General features: G+C 42.2%; 1 protein-coding gene across 6 annotated transcripts in view; it reads left to right on the forward strand.

Moving 5' to 3' along the window:
• The window catches only part of SLC29A1 (solute carrier family 29 member 1 (Augustine blood group)), a 1,418,904-nt gene that overhangs the window by 899,378 nt on the left and 507,383 nt on the right, over window positions 1-12,143 (forward strand). For all 6 annotated transcript variants that reach the window (XM_044060805.1, XM_044060813.1, XM_044060823.1 and 3 more), the window contains one exon: window positions 11,516-11,685. In XM_044060805.1, the coding sequence (XP_043916740.1) occupies window positions 11,516-11,685 (170 nt within the window). The remainder of the gene's footprint in view (window positions 1-11,515; window positions 11,686-12,143) is intronic.

Consider the following 12,143-nt stretch of genomic DNA (forward strand, 5'->3'; position numbering starts at 1 on the left):
GGAATAGGTTCGTAATATGGGTAAGTGATAACCTGATGGAACCTTTTTCTGTGCCCATACATTTTCTCCTAGAATTTCTAGCAAAACTTTTTCATGAAGGTGGGGCTGCTTCTACTATTAGAATCTAACTAGCAGCAATCTCATATTTTCACGTGGGAGAAAACGGCTCTACGATCATATCGCACAGACTGTAAAGCCTTTTTAAAAGGAACAACGATGATTAGACCCCCATACACAAATCCAGCTCCTCATTGGGATCTGAATTTCATTTTAATCAGCATCACTAGTTCCCCTTTGAACCTTCGACCACATATGATCTAAAATTTCTATCTTGGAAAACACTCTTTTGTAGTGACTCTTACCTCAGCCAGAAGAGTTTCAGATTTGCAAGCCTTGTCCACCAAGCCCCTGTACCTTTTTTTTCATAAGGTCAGAGGCTCATTATGCACTAATCCTTCATTTCTTCCAAAGGTTGTGTCAGAAAGTAATCTAAATCAATCTATTGAGCTGCCAGTGTTCTTCCCTAATTATCAGAACAAAGGCGAATACTCATTGCACCTTCTAGATGTACGTAGACAGTTACGATTTTATTTGCACAGAACCTCAGTTTTAGAAAATCGGATCAACTTTTCATATCCTACTCCGAGACCAAGAAAGGGAAGCCAATCTCAAAGGTTACTTTATCTAGATGGTTCATTTCTTGTATATCCCACATATACTCTTCTGAAAACAAGTCTCTTCCCTTTCCTGTTAAAGCCCATTCCACCAGGTCAGTAGCTACATCTGCAGCTTTTCAAGTTAGGTTACCTTGTGACGATATTTCCGCTGCAGCCACGTGGACAAAACCACATACCTTTATTACTCATTACAAATTGGGTTTGGCCTCCTGGAGTAGAGCTTCTTTTGGTTCTATGGTTCTGAGGAATATTCTCCCATGAACCACCCAGGAATTAGGTTACTTGGGATGTGGTCCCATCAGTGAGAATAAAGGCAAGATTGACAACAGCACATAAAGAAGTTATGTACTTACCATAACATTCCATGTGTGTTGTCCATCTCAGCCTGGGAGACTGAGTAGACATTGGATTTATGGATCTACATAGGCTCAGAAATACTAATCTTGACATCTAATAGCCATAATTGTTGTGTACTTTTTTCATATAATAAGACATTTGTTGCTCTGCTTATAATTTCTGGTGGGCAAACAAGATCTGAGGAAGTTGGGGAACTGCATTATGGGTAGGGAAGGGTGTCCACGAGCTTTGCTGAAGTCTTTGAGTGTTTGTAAAGGCCAAGAATGATCCAAAACATCAGGTCCAACTTCTCATCAATGAGAATAAAGTCCGAGATGGACAAAAGACATGGAACATTATGGTAAGTACATAACTTCTTTGTTTTTCCTTGCTATACTCAAAAAAGGCAGATTGTCTATGCCCTGCCTAGAGCTGTTGGACCCTTAAGAGTTGTCTACAATTGTGTAACTGAACTGGTTGCTGTGGGATAGTTTCTGATGTGATTTTTTTTTTTTTGCTGTTATGTAAGACATAATGTTTTTATATGCTTCAAAGGCTAGACCATTTATAAATGAAACTCTTAGTACTATGTACTGCTTCATTCTGAAGGGAAGGTGTACCTAGTGGCTTTTACGTCATCACTGCTAATGAGTTTGGAGGGCTGGAAAACAAATGACAAGGTGCTAGTATTTTCTATTTATTTATGGAGAGATAGGTCTTTAAAAGGCACCTTTATTGTATGCTTTAGCATTTGTGGCAAAAACTTCTGTGTGTCATAGCTACTAAACTTGACTCACTACTAACTTCACAGTTGTTGAATCTCATCTTACACATAAGGCTGACAGACCTTGTAGTTAGTGATACAGAGGTGTGGGGGCACACAACAGCTTGTATCCCAGCAAACATGCTTTCATCTGATGTTATCCATTTCATTATTCATCATGACTGGGTCTTGAATCTGATGTCAGATCCAATCCGCCATTTTACAGACTAGATTCAAGGCTCAAGCTCCTCCCATCTCCCATAATCCCCTTCTACCTACCAACCCTCAGATCTCGTTTGCCGCATTTCACAATGAACGTGATTCCTGGCTCCTTTCTGTCAGTCCCCTCTCCCCTTAGTGTAGTTATATGGCTGTTTGGGGGGGGGGGGGGTTCTGTCTGCTGTTTTTGTCTTGGTGCTCTAAAGTTGAGTGGTTTTCTGTCTCCTTCCCCTTGGTTGTGTGTGTGTGTGTGTGTGTGTGTGTGTGTGTGTGTGTGTGTGTGTGTGTGTGTGTGTGTGTCTGTGTCTGTGTGTGAAGGGGCTGTGTCAGAGAGAGACAAGCCTACTGGTTTCAAAAGATGCTTTTTGTGGGCTTAAGATGCCTAACTCTGACTCCGACAAAAAGTGTGTTTATTGTCTGGGGTCCAACCACCTCGAGGCTGAATGCTCCTTTTGTGCTGCATTCAACCCTCGGGTGACATAAAGGGGCCTTTTTGTTTCGTGCTCTCCCTCTTCTATTGGCCTCAAAGATCCTAAGAGGAAAGCCTCTTCTGTTTCTCTGTGGGCTTCTCTTCCTGTGCTAAAACAACCCAGACCCTCAGATCAGAGTTCTTCAGATCAGAAGATGTCTTTGACCATTTTGGATCCGAAGGTTCAGGATCCCTGTTCTGGTGCAGAGGTCTTCTCGGATAAGAGACCCTTGGGTTCAAGTGCTGCTACCATGGATCCAGCAACTCCCACGGATCCAAAGCAAGTGGGTCTTCCAGGGTGAGATCCGAAATATATGTTGGATCTGGAGTTAATTATCCTAGGTTCCCCTTTAGGATCTTCTAGGGATCCAAGGCATTTGGCTTCTTGACACAGGAGTCTTTCCCTGGATCGGGAACAACATATGGTGGTGGTAAGCTCCAAATGGGCTTTACCTTCTAAGTTCACCCATTACTCGTCCGTTCCCAGATCCTCCAGGAGCTTCTTGCCTTCTGATATGGACAGGATGATGAGGAGTTTCCTCAGGGCCCAGATAGAGAGGGGCCTTTCTAGCATTCCCAGCCCATTCGGACTCGGAGAGATCCCCAGCTCCTAGGTTGTCTTCTTCTCTTCCAATACCAGAGGTTTCAGCATCCCAGGTTCTGGTTTTCCCTAGGGAGGCATCAGCAGATCAGGGATTTCCAGTTTTCCCACTTCCTCCAGGGTCCCTGACCAGCTCTATCCCATTTCCTTCAGATCAGAGTGGGTCTTGGTCCCGAGAGTTTGGCGCTGGGCCCTGGGGAGGGTTCCTGTCCTTTCAGTTCGATCTCTCCCTTTCGGAGCTTCAGCCTTCAACAGCTCAGGGCCAATACTGTCTGGTGGGAGTTGGACCCTTGGTGTGCTCCGTGCCCCTTCCCTTGTGGCTTCAGCTATGGGGGACCGGGATGGGGTCTCCTTGAGTCCTTTGGCTTTTTGGATGGTAGAGCAGAACTTCTCCAAGTATGGAGCAGCGTCTTCCTCTCTACTGGGAACTTCTCAACCTGTCATTATCAGGAGCCCTGAGCCCATTCATCCCGTTCAGGATCAGCCCTCCCAAGACAGCCCTCAGGCTTCCAGGACCCCAAGAGGTCCTCTGTCTTCCAAGTCCTCTCCTGACCTCCTTACAGAAGAGCCACCTTGAAAGAGACAATGCAGGAGGAGGCACTGATTTTGATGAATGGGACGGGTCCCCCAGATCTCTGCCAGATGATGTCTCTTTTGGAGACATTCTGGAGTTGTTGAAATAGATAGGTGGATGGTCCAGCAGCCCCCATCTTCAGAGGAATCTGTCTTCCTGAAGGCTTATGGAATGGGTCTCTCTACTTCCTGGTCCCCCCCCCCTGCAGACAAGCTTGTGGACCTCATTGCTGATAGGGCATGGAAGGAACCTGACACTGTGGAACCCGTTCCTAAGAAGGCAAATAAGTTCTTGAGACCCCTCCCCCTGCAGACAGAACACACTGGAGCAAGGGCATGCCAATTGATGGTATTGTTGTTGCTGCTGCCACTAGAAAGGAGCTGACTGAATGGCGCTCCAATGTCCATCTCCCAAACTGAGTATTTTGGGCAATCAACAGACATGGGAAGTGTGTTTGCACTTCAGCCATGATTGGACTGAGAGTCCTAAATTACCTGGCGCATTTTACCTGCCTCCAAAGGGATCTGGTTTCTGAACTGACCAAATCCCTTTCAGAGTTGATGTCAGCAGAGAACCTGAAGCAGGTGTCTCCCAAGCTCGCTACTCTTTCAGCTATTGCTAATTCCTCGATGAGGTTGATTTCCAATGCAGAGGAGGGTACCTCTTGAGCGGCCGGTGCAGGCATTGCCTTGAGGCATCATTCTTGGATGCAGCTATACGGGTTCGCGGAGCCTTTCAAGGCATCTTTTACTAATACCCCCTTCGATGGTTTGTTGCTCTTTGGACCATCAATCAAAGAAACTTTAACCCGCAGAGAGCAGGAGGGCAAGACACTGTCGGTGGTCGGGATCAAGTTTTCTACCCCCCCAAAGGACCTTGTCCAGAAACCAAAAGGGGATTAAGTAGCTTTGGTTCTGCAAGTCGCAGGGTTCCTTTCGAGATGCTCCAGATGATTCCTCTTCCAGTGGCTGGGGAAGGGAATTCAGTGGTAGATGCTATCCTAGAGGCAGAAGGGGTCTTCAGAATCATGGCTCCAGAGAACCTTTCTATGAGAAGCCCTTTCAGCATCCCTGAGGCATTGCCCAGCTATCCTGTCCTGGAGGCGGTTGGGGGTCATTTTTTGATGCACCCAAATGCCTGGGCATCTGTAACAAATGATCAGTGGTTGCTCCAGATTATATCCAGGGGTTATTACATTCCCTTTTTCCTACCCTCACCAAACACCAAGAAGGTTCTCCCTGAATAAGTGTTACTCTTAGTTTTGGTTTAAGCACTTGGACTTTAGGCCTACCCCTTAGCTCTTCCTGGCCTCTGTTCCTCAGATTATGACAGATATGGATGGACAATTCCCTACAGTTTCTCCTGCTAGCATGGTTGATATGGGCATCCTGAGACAGTGTAGCAACTGCCTCATGTACATGGACAACCATCTACTACTACCACCTAGGAACGCAATTTGTGAGAGATGCAATTACATTAAGAACCTAGATTCTATGCTCTGTCCCTTACAGGCCAGTATATCTGGCACTGAGAAGGTTGTCAACACGATCACTACACCTCAAACACCATTCACAACTACATAACACTCACCCACATATGCGGAGGTCCTCAACAGAAACAAACGCAAACAAAGAAGACCTCAGTGGCAAAAACACATGCAAACTACACAACCCTCCACACCACGCATAGTTCACACACCCTGGGTCAAGCAACCACTAAGGCCTAACCATAAACCCAACATCTTAGTCGTAGGAGACTCCATTGTGAGACACACAGATGTGCCTCTTACCAGGCTGGATAAGGAGAAAGTTATAGTTAGTTGTCTATCAGGTGCCAGAATCCGCCATATCACACGCACTCAAGTCTCTCAACAACAGGTACTGTTATGACTCTGTCATAGTCCATGTTGAGGTGAACGACTTGAGACATACCTCCCTGGAGTATATGAAGAAAGACATGATTGAGCTTGGTGAATATGTGTCCCAGGCAGTATGTCCCTTGTCTTAAGCAGGATTGTACTGTCACCTAGAATGGTGCCTCAATGCAAACAGAAAATGATTGACTTGAACAATTAGCTTAGTTTCTGGTGTCATTCTAGGGGGATCCAGTACCTGACAGCCTGGGAAGATATGATCGACAGACCACGATGCTTTGCTAGAGATGGCCTGCATCTGTCTCACTTGGGCTTCAGGCTTTTGGGAAAGGCCCTTGCTTCCCCCATAGTGCCTTTTTAGGAAGAGTCATGAGGTCAATACAACCAACAAAAAGTTCAACAAAATGCAAATTAAAAGTCATGCTGCAAAACACTAGGAGTCTAAACATAAAACTACACTCATTGCATGCATTCTTACCCTGGAAGATGCTGACATTTGTGCAGTCACAGAAACCTTGTTCAAAGCTGCAGAGAGCACTCCAGCCTTATTTGGTTACTCATCTTATCATACATCCAGACTCCAAACTGTGGGCAGCAAAGCCAAAGGAGGCAGAGTTGCAATATATATTAAAGATACACACACCTCCAGGCTGGTCAAACAATATGATGCACAGAAGACACTCCAGGTGCAGTTAAACAATGACAAGACCCCTATTCAAATCATAGCTAGCTACAGGCCCACAAATTTGACCTAAGATGCCCACTCCACCTATCTGGACCTCTTCAAATCTATCAAGATTCAACCCTTTACCCTGATCCTGTGCGACTTTAACTACCCAACCATAGACTGGAAAAACTACTCATGCTAGAACACAAATGCCCAGAGATTCCTTAATTTTATCAATGCAAATGCCTTGGAACAGGTAGTCGATACCCCCACAAGAGGTGATAATATCTTGGAGTTGGTATTAACCAACATGAGTAACCACTGCAGCACCCCTACAGTATCATCCTCCCTGGTAAGATCTGACCATAAAGCGGTCACTTTCGAAGCCAGCATCTCCCCTGGCGTCCCTCTAGCTAGGGTCAAACAAAAAAACTTCTCCAAAGCTGATTACAACCTCCTGAGGGATGGTATAAACAGCTTCACAGCCCCCTCCCACTCTGTAGGAACTGGCACCAATATCCAAATCTACACCAAAGTACTATACGAGCACTTATATAGATGCATGGAATCAGGAATACCTGACAGGACAAAATCATCCTCCACAAGGAAGAGTAAACCTGTCTGTTGGACATCTGCAATACATAAACTATATAACAAAAGGAAAAAATTGCTGTCCAGGACCAAGATGGAGCAAGTGCCCAGTTGGAAGCAATCTCTTCTTAGTGAGCAAGCAAATGAGTGCACTAGTGAAAGCCTCTAAAGCCAACTTCAATTCCAAATTGGCCACATCTACTAGAGACAATCATAAGGCCTTCTTCACATATGTCTGCAGTCTCAAAGGAAGCACCCAAAACTGGTGGGCAAGAGCACCACATACCCAAATCTTGTGTATATAACCAACCTACTGGCTGACAGATTCAGCGAAAATGTTACCCCTCTGTCCCCCCATCAGTAAATCAGGACATCCCCAGTACCTGCCCCACTCCCCTTATCTCTAGGGAACAGGTCCTCACTGCCCTCTCAAAGGCAAAAAAATACAGCCTCCATGGGACTTGATAACATCCCAGGCTGCATCCAACATGAACTCAGAAATAAACTTGCAGCACCATTAGGCACCCTATTCAACCAAACCCTGAGTACCGGTTTTGTCCCAGCCAAGTGGAGGACAGTAGGACAAAGTAGGAGCATCCACCGATCTGGGAAATTATAGACCTCAACAAGCTGTTGGCTCCAATAAAGGTTATTACCGATTCCTGGATGATATATTTATTTTATGGCAAGGAACTAGAGATTTAATCCCAGGTTTCATGGAATATTTGAACCATACGACAAAGTTTTTACAGCTTACATACGAATTAGGGTTGAATGAGACCCACTGTTTAGATATTAAGTTATCTAAAGACTATACCAGCAAAGCCAATAGGTCTGGTATCTATAGAAAAGAGTGTTTCTCCAACTCGTACCTGCACTATGATAGTGATCACCCATATATTCTTAAATGTAACATTGTAAAAGGACAAATGGTTAGAATACCAAGGATGACATCGGACAAAACTGATTTTGTGAATGAAATTAATTATGTCCACACACTGTTTGAGGAAAGAGGGTACCCGGATAACTTAATTAATCCCATTAAAAGTAGTGTTGTTCAGGGGTGGGGATCTGTTTACCTACCACTACTGACAGTGGAGAAATAGTTGGTATCAAAAAGAGTTTGGTGGGGACTGAACAGATTGCACCATAACTACCATACTTGATATTAACACACTATGCTAATATTGGGTGGGTGAAGAAATGTATTAACAACACCTGGGATATGTTTAGAAGGATGCCCACTAAGGTGGATTTTTTTCAGAAACCTCTTAGATATAGTTTTAAAAGGAACCACAATTTAAAGAATATACTAGAAAAGAAAAAGGGAGACAGTAGAGAAGGGGCATGTCCTAAACTTGGTACCTTTAAATGTGGTAGGTGCTCCCATTGTCCCTTTATAGCGGGAACGAAAGATCTAGACATACCCAGTATTTTTTGTAAGCTTAAGGGTAGGACATACTCTAGTTGCTACACTAAAGGAGTGGTGTATTTTGCTTATTGTTCTGTATGCTGGGCATACTACATAGGGAAGACAGAGCACAACTTGAGACTACGTATATATGAGCATATGTACGATATTAATAGGAAAAACAAAAACAATGCTCTATATAGACATTTATTAACATATAAAAAAAGCTGATTACAAATTCTGAATATTGGAGGAAGTGAAGCAGATTGGGGGGGGGGGGGATTGGGAGACTAGATTAGAATTTCGGGAAATGGTTTGGCAGTTGAGGTTGGATGCATGTAATAGCCCAGGGTTAAATGATCACATATCTATCACCCCAGCCCTAAAATTACTAGCATCCAACCCCAAAAGATCAGACCTATAACAATATATACATATAAATGTTTTTATATCCACATTTTTTATACCCATATGTTTATATCCACATTTCATATTTTATATATATTTATATTAATGTTTTTAACACTGTTTTTACAGTTCTTATTTATTACTTATTAACTCAATAATGTAGTTATATACAGTTTTTTATAATACAGTTTTATTTGATAAGTTTTATATTTGATAAGCTCTAATACTTGCTGCTATAATAGATGTTAGGGCTCTTGCAATAGTTAGTTTTTCACCCCTAGTAATTTTAGCACGGTTACATACTGCTATATATTGTTTTTATAAACTGTTTTTCATAAATTGCACTTTTACACACACACACACACATATATATATATATATATATATATAGATATCTATATATATATATATATATATATATATATATATATATATATATATATATATATATATATATATATATATATATATACACATGATTTTTTTTTTATGATTTATGAAATTGTTGTCTAGCAAATGGAAGTTTAATTTCTTGTTTTTTTACATGCACTATGCATTTTAATAGTTAATATGTGATGTACTTAATTGGATGGCCAATGAAATTAATTTCTGGATGATATAAAATGGGCAAAGTCTTTTGGATGTTGATTCTGATGAAGTCTCTGGAGGGGAGATGAAAGCACTTAATCCATTTATTTTTATTATTTTATTTATATTTTGTGAATACATTAAATTCTTTGGGAACTACAACGTGTGCTTACTTGTGGAGGTGCTTTGTGATCGTTTTGTTCTTCTGAAAAGAGGAACATTTGGAGGGACAGCCTTTATTGTAGCCAACAGCTTGTTTGTGTTCTGTTGCACTTGCATTTTGTGATTACAAGAAATTATAGATCCATCAGCCTAACTAGCCTGATTTGCAAGGCCATGGAATGGATTATCATGGACCTCATTAACAGGGACATTTGTAACCTTCCAAACACTCAACCTCATACATTTTGGCTTTGTCAAGGCGAGGTCATGTCTGTTAAATCTGGTCGACTTCTTTGAGACAGTCACCAAAGCCATGGACAAGGGGATGCTGCCCACTGCCTGCCTTGACCTGGCCAAAGACTTTGACGCTATTCCCCACTCGGGCATAATAGATAAACTCTCTCAACTAGGTATCAATCCATATGTTACTAGATGGGTAGGAAACTGGCTCACTGATAGAATCCATCTAATCAAAATAGGCAAAGCCACCTCAAGGAGTAGACCCGTAACAAGCGGCGTACCCCAGGGATTGGTCTTGGGGCCTCTGTTGTTCGGGATATACTTCTCTGAGGTGCAGGCCAAAACCAGTGGGCTGTGGCTGGCCATGTTTGCAGATGACTGCAAGTTGGGCGCGGTCATCAATTCCCCAAGTGATATGGACATCCTCAAAGAGGATCTTACCCAAACAAATGAAGGGTGCCAGAAATATGTCCTCAAGCTGAATGCCAAAAAAAATGTATCATCATCATCATCCCCTTTGGGGAGAGTGATGTCCCCACACATTATCACATTAATAACAACGTCCTAAGCACGTAATCAATCTTGAGGGATTTGGGCACCCAGGTTGATAGCAACCTGACTTTTGACCACCATGTTGCTTCCGTTGTATGGAAGGCTTTCTACATGGCCCAACTCATAAGTAGGGGTATCTCATCCAGGGACAAGGAGGTCATAATATCCCTGTATTCTTCCCTTATAAGGCCAATTATTGAGTACAATCCCCCCCCCCCCCTTTGGCATTTACCTCACAAAGCACATGCAGCAGCTGGAGAGACCACAGAGGTTCCTCACCAGGAGAATCCAGGGCCTCAAACATTTACCCTACACAGATAGGTTAAAAACCCTGTCCCTGTACCCAGTTGCATACAGACTCCTCATAGGTGACCTCTGTTTGGCATACAGTGCAATCTCAGACCCTACCTTGATGGGGCTGCTACATATCCGCAAGTCAAGCTCCACTTGAGTAACCCATACGCGCGACCTCACCCTGGTTTGTGACATCAGTAGGACAAAAAGATTACATGAACCACACAAAAAAGATTTAAATGGTTAGATGGATTAAGCACAGTAGTGTAAACATATGTCCCTGCTTCCTAGATGCAATATGGTGTCAAAAAGCCTATTTTGGTTGTAGCTTATGCACAGGAACCTCAGCTTCCTTCCAAGAATCTTAGAGTAAGACTTGTCTTAAAGACTCCTGGATTGTGACTTCTGCTTTGTTTATTGACAACCCATCCAATCTGATCTGTTACTTATCATAAAACTGGTACTATGATCAGCGCATGTTGCTTGGATTTAAATCTAAATTGCAGTGTGTCTAGAAATGTTTGGCATGATAGACATCTCTTTCAAAGTATCCTTTACCTAATAATAGTCCCACTCCATACTTAGCAGAGCAGCTCCTTAATTGACCAGAAAACAAAGCACAACAGGGCTGGGCTGTATGGCTTTATTGATAGAGAGAACAAGCAAGAGGCACTGTATGGATAGTCTCCTAATAGTCTACAAGATTAATTGACTAGTAATAGTCTGGGAACTTAAGGACCTGCAGTGTGTAGTAATGTTTTAGATGCAAACCTTATACATTTTTCTGTGTAGTTGGATTCTCATATTTAGTCCTTAATTTGCAGTAGAAAACCTCACATTAGGAATATTCTAAAACATATATAGTTAGTACAGTAGCTGTAATGTCCTTGCTGGCCTGTCTATACACAAATACTAGCATAATGTGAAAAAGCCTTTTATTTATTGGTTTACCAAAATAGTTGTCTTCTATAAAAATGTTTAGCTGAATTATATTGATATTATAATTTTAATTTAAGATGCTGCATTAAAAAAGACACAGTCATTTGCCTTCACAGTTATGACATGATGTTTCAACCTGTTTCTTTTTCAGTATTTCACAGAAAGGTTAGGACAAGAAGGCCCCAGGTTCAACACAACAGCAAATTACACATTACCTCCTCCCCGCACTGCCTTGCAACTGAAGTTCAACAATGTCATGACTCTCTGCGCAATGCTTCCTCTACTCATCTTCACATGCCTCAACTCATTCATTCATCAGAGGTAAGAGAAAGCAAATACTGGGGACAACCATGGCTTCCATTCTTTATAATGGAGATTATTTACATTATGACCAGATACACATCAGGTTTCCTGACACTGTAAAGTTGAAAATGCTGCAGAGTATGAAATGGCATTTTGTATATCTTTTAGTCTGTTGAAGTCTAGACATTAAAACTGCTGGCTTTTTTTGTACGATGATGTGATTCATGGTAGTAGAAGGTGGAAAATCCATTAATAATAGGCTGTTGCATCACCCTTTGGTATTCTTTAGAAAACAAGGTATGTAAACTATGAAAAAAAGTACCACAAAGGCAAAATTTGTGCATTATGTTGTGCATCTAAAACATAGGTTATCTTAATACCCGGCAGTGAAGCTTTAAAGGTTTGTAAACAGAAAATTCTTGAGGGCTTAAATTATTGCTGTTTATTATGTTTTATTTATTTTATTGTTGAGGATG

This window comes from Protopterus annectens, chromosome 1.part0 (genome assembly GCF_019279795.1).
Source record: "Protopterus annectens isolate FY-2018-M chromosome 1.part0, PAN1.0, whole genome shotgun sequence".
Classification (NCBI taxonomy): domain Eukaryota; kingdom Metazoa; phylum Chordata; order Ceratodontiformes; family Protopteridae; genus Protopterus; species Protopterus annectens.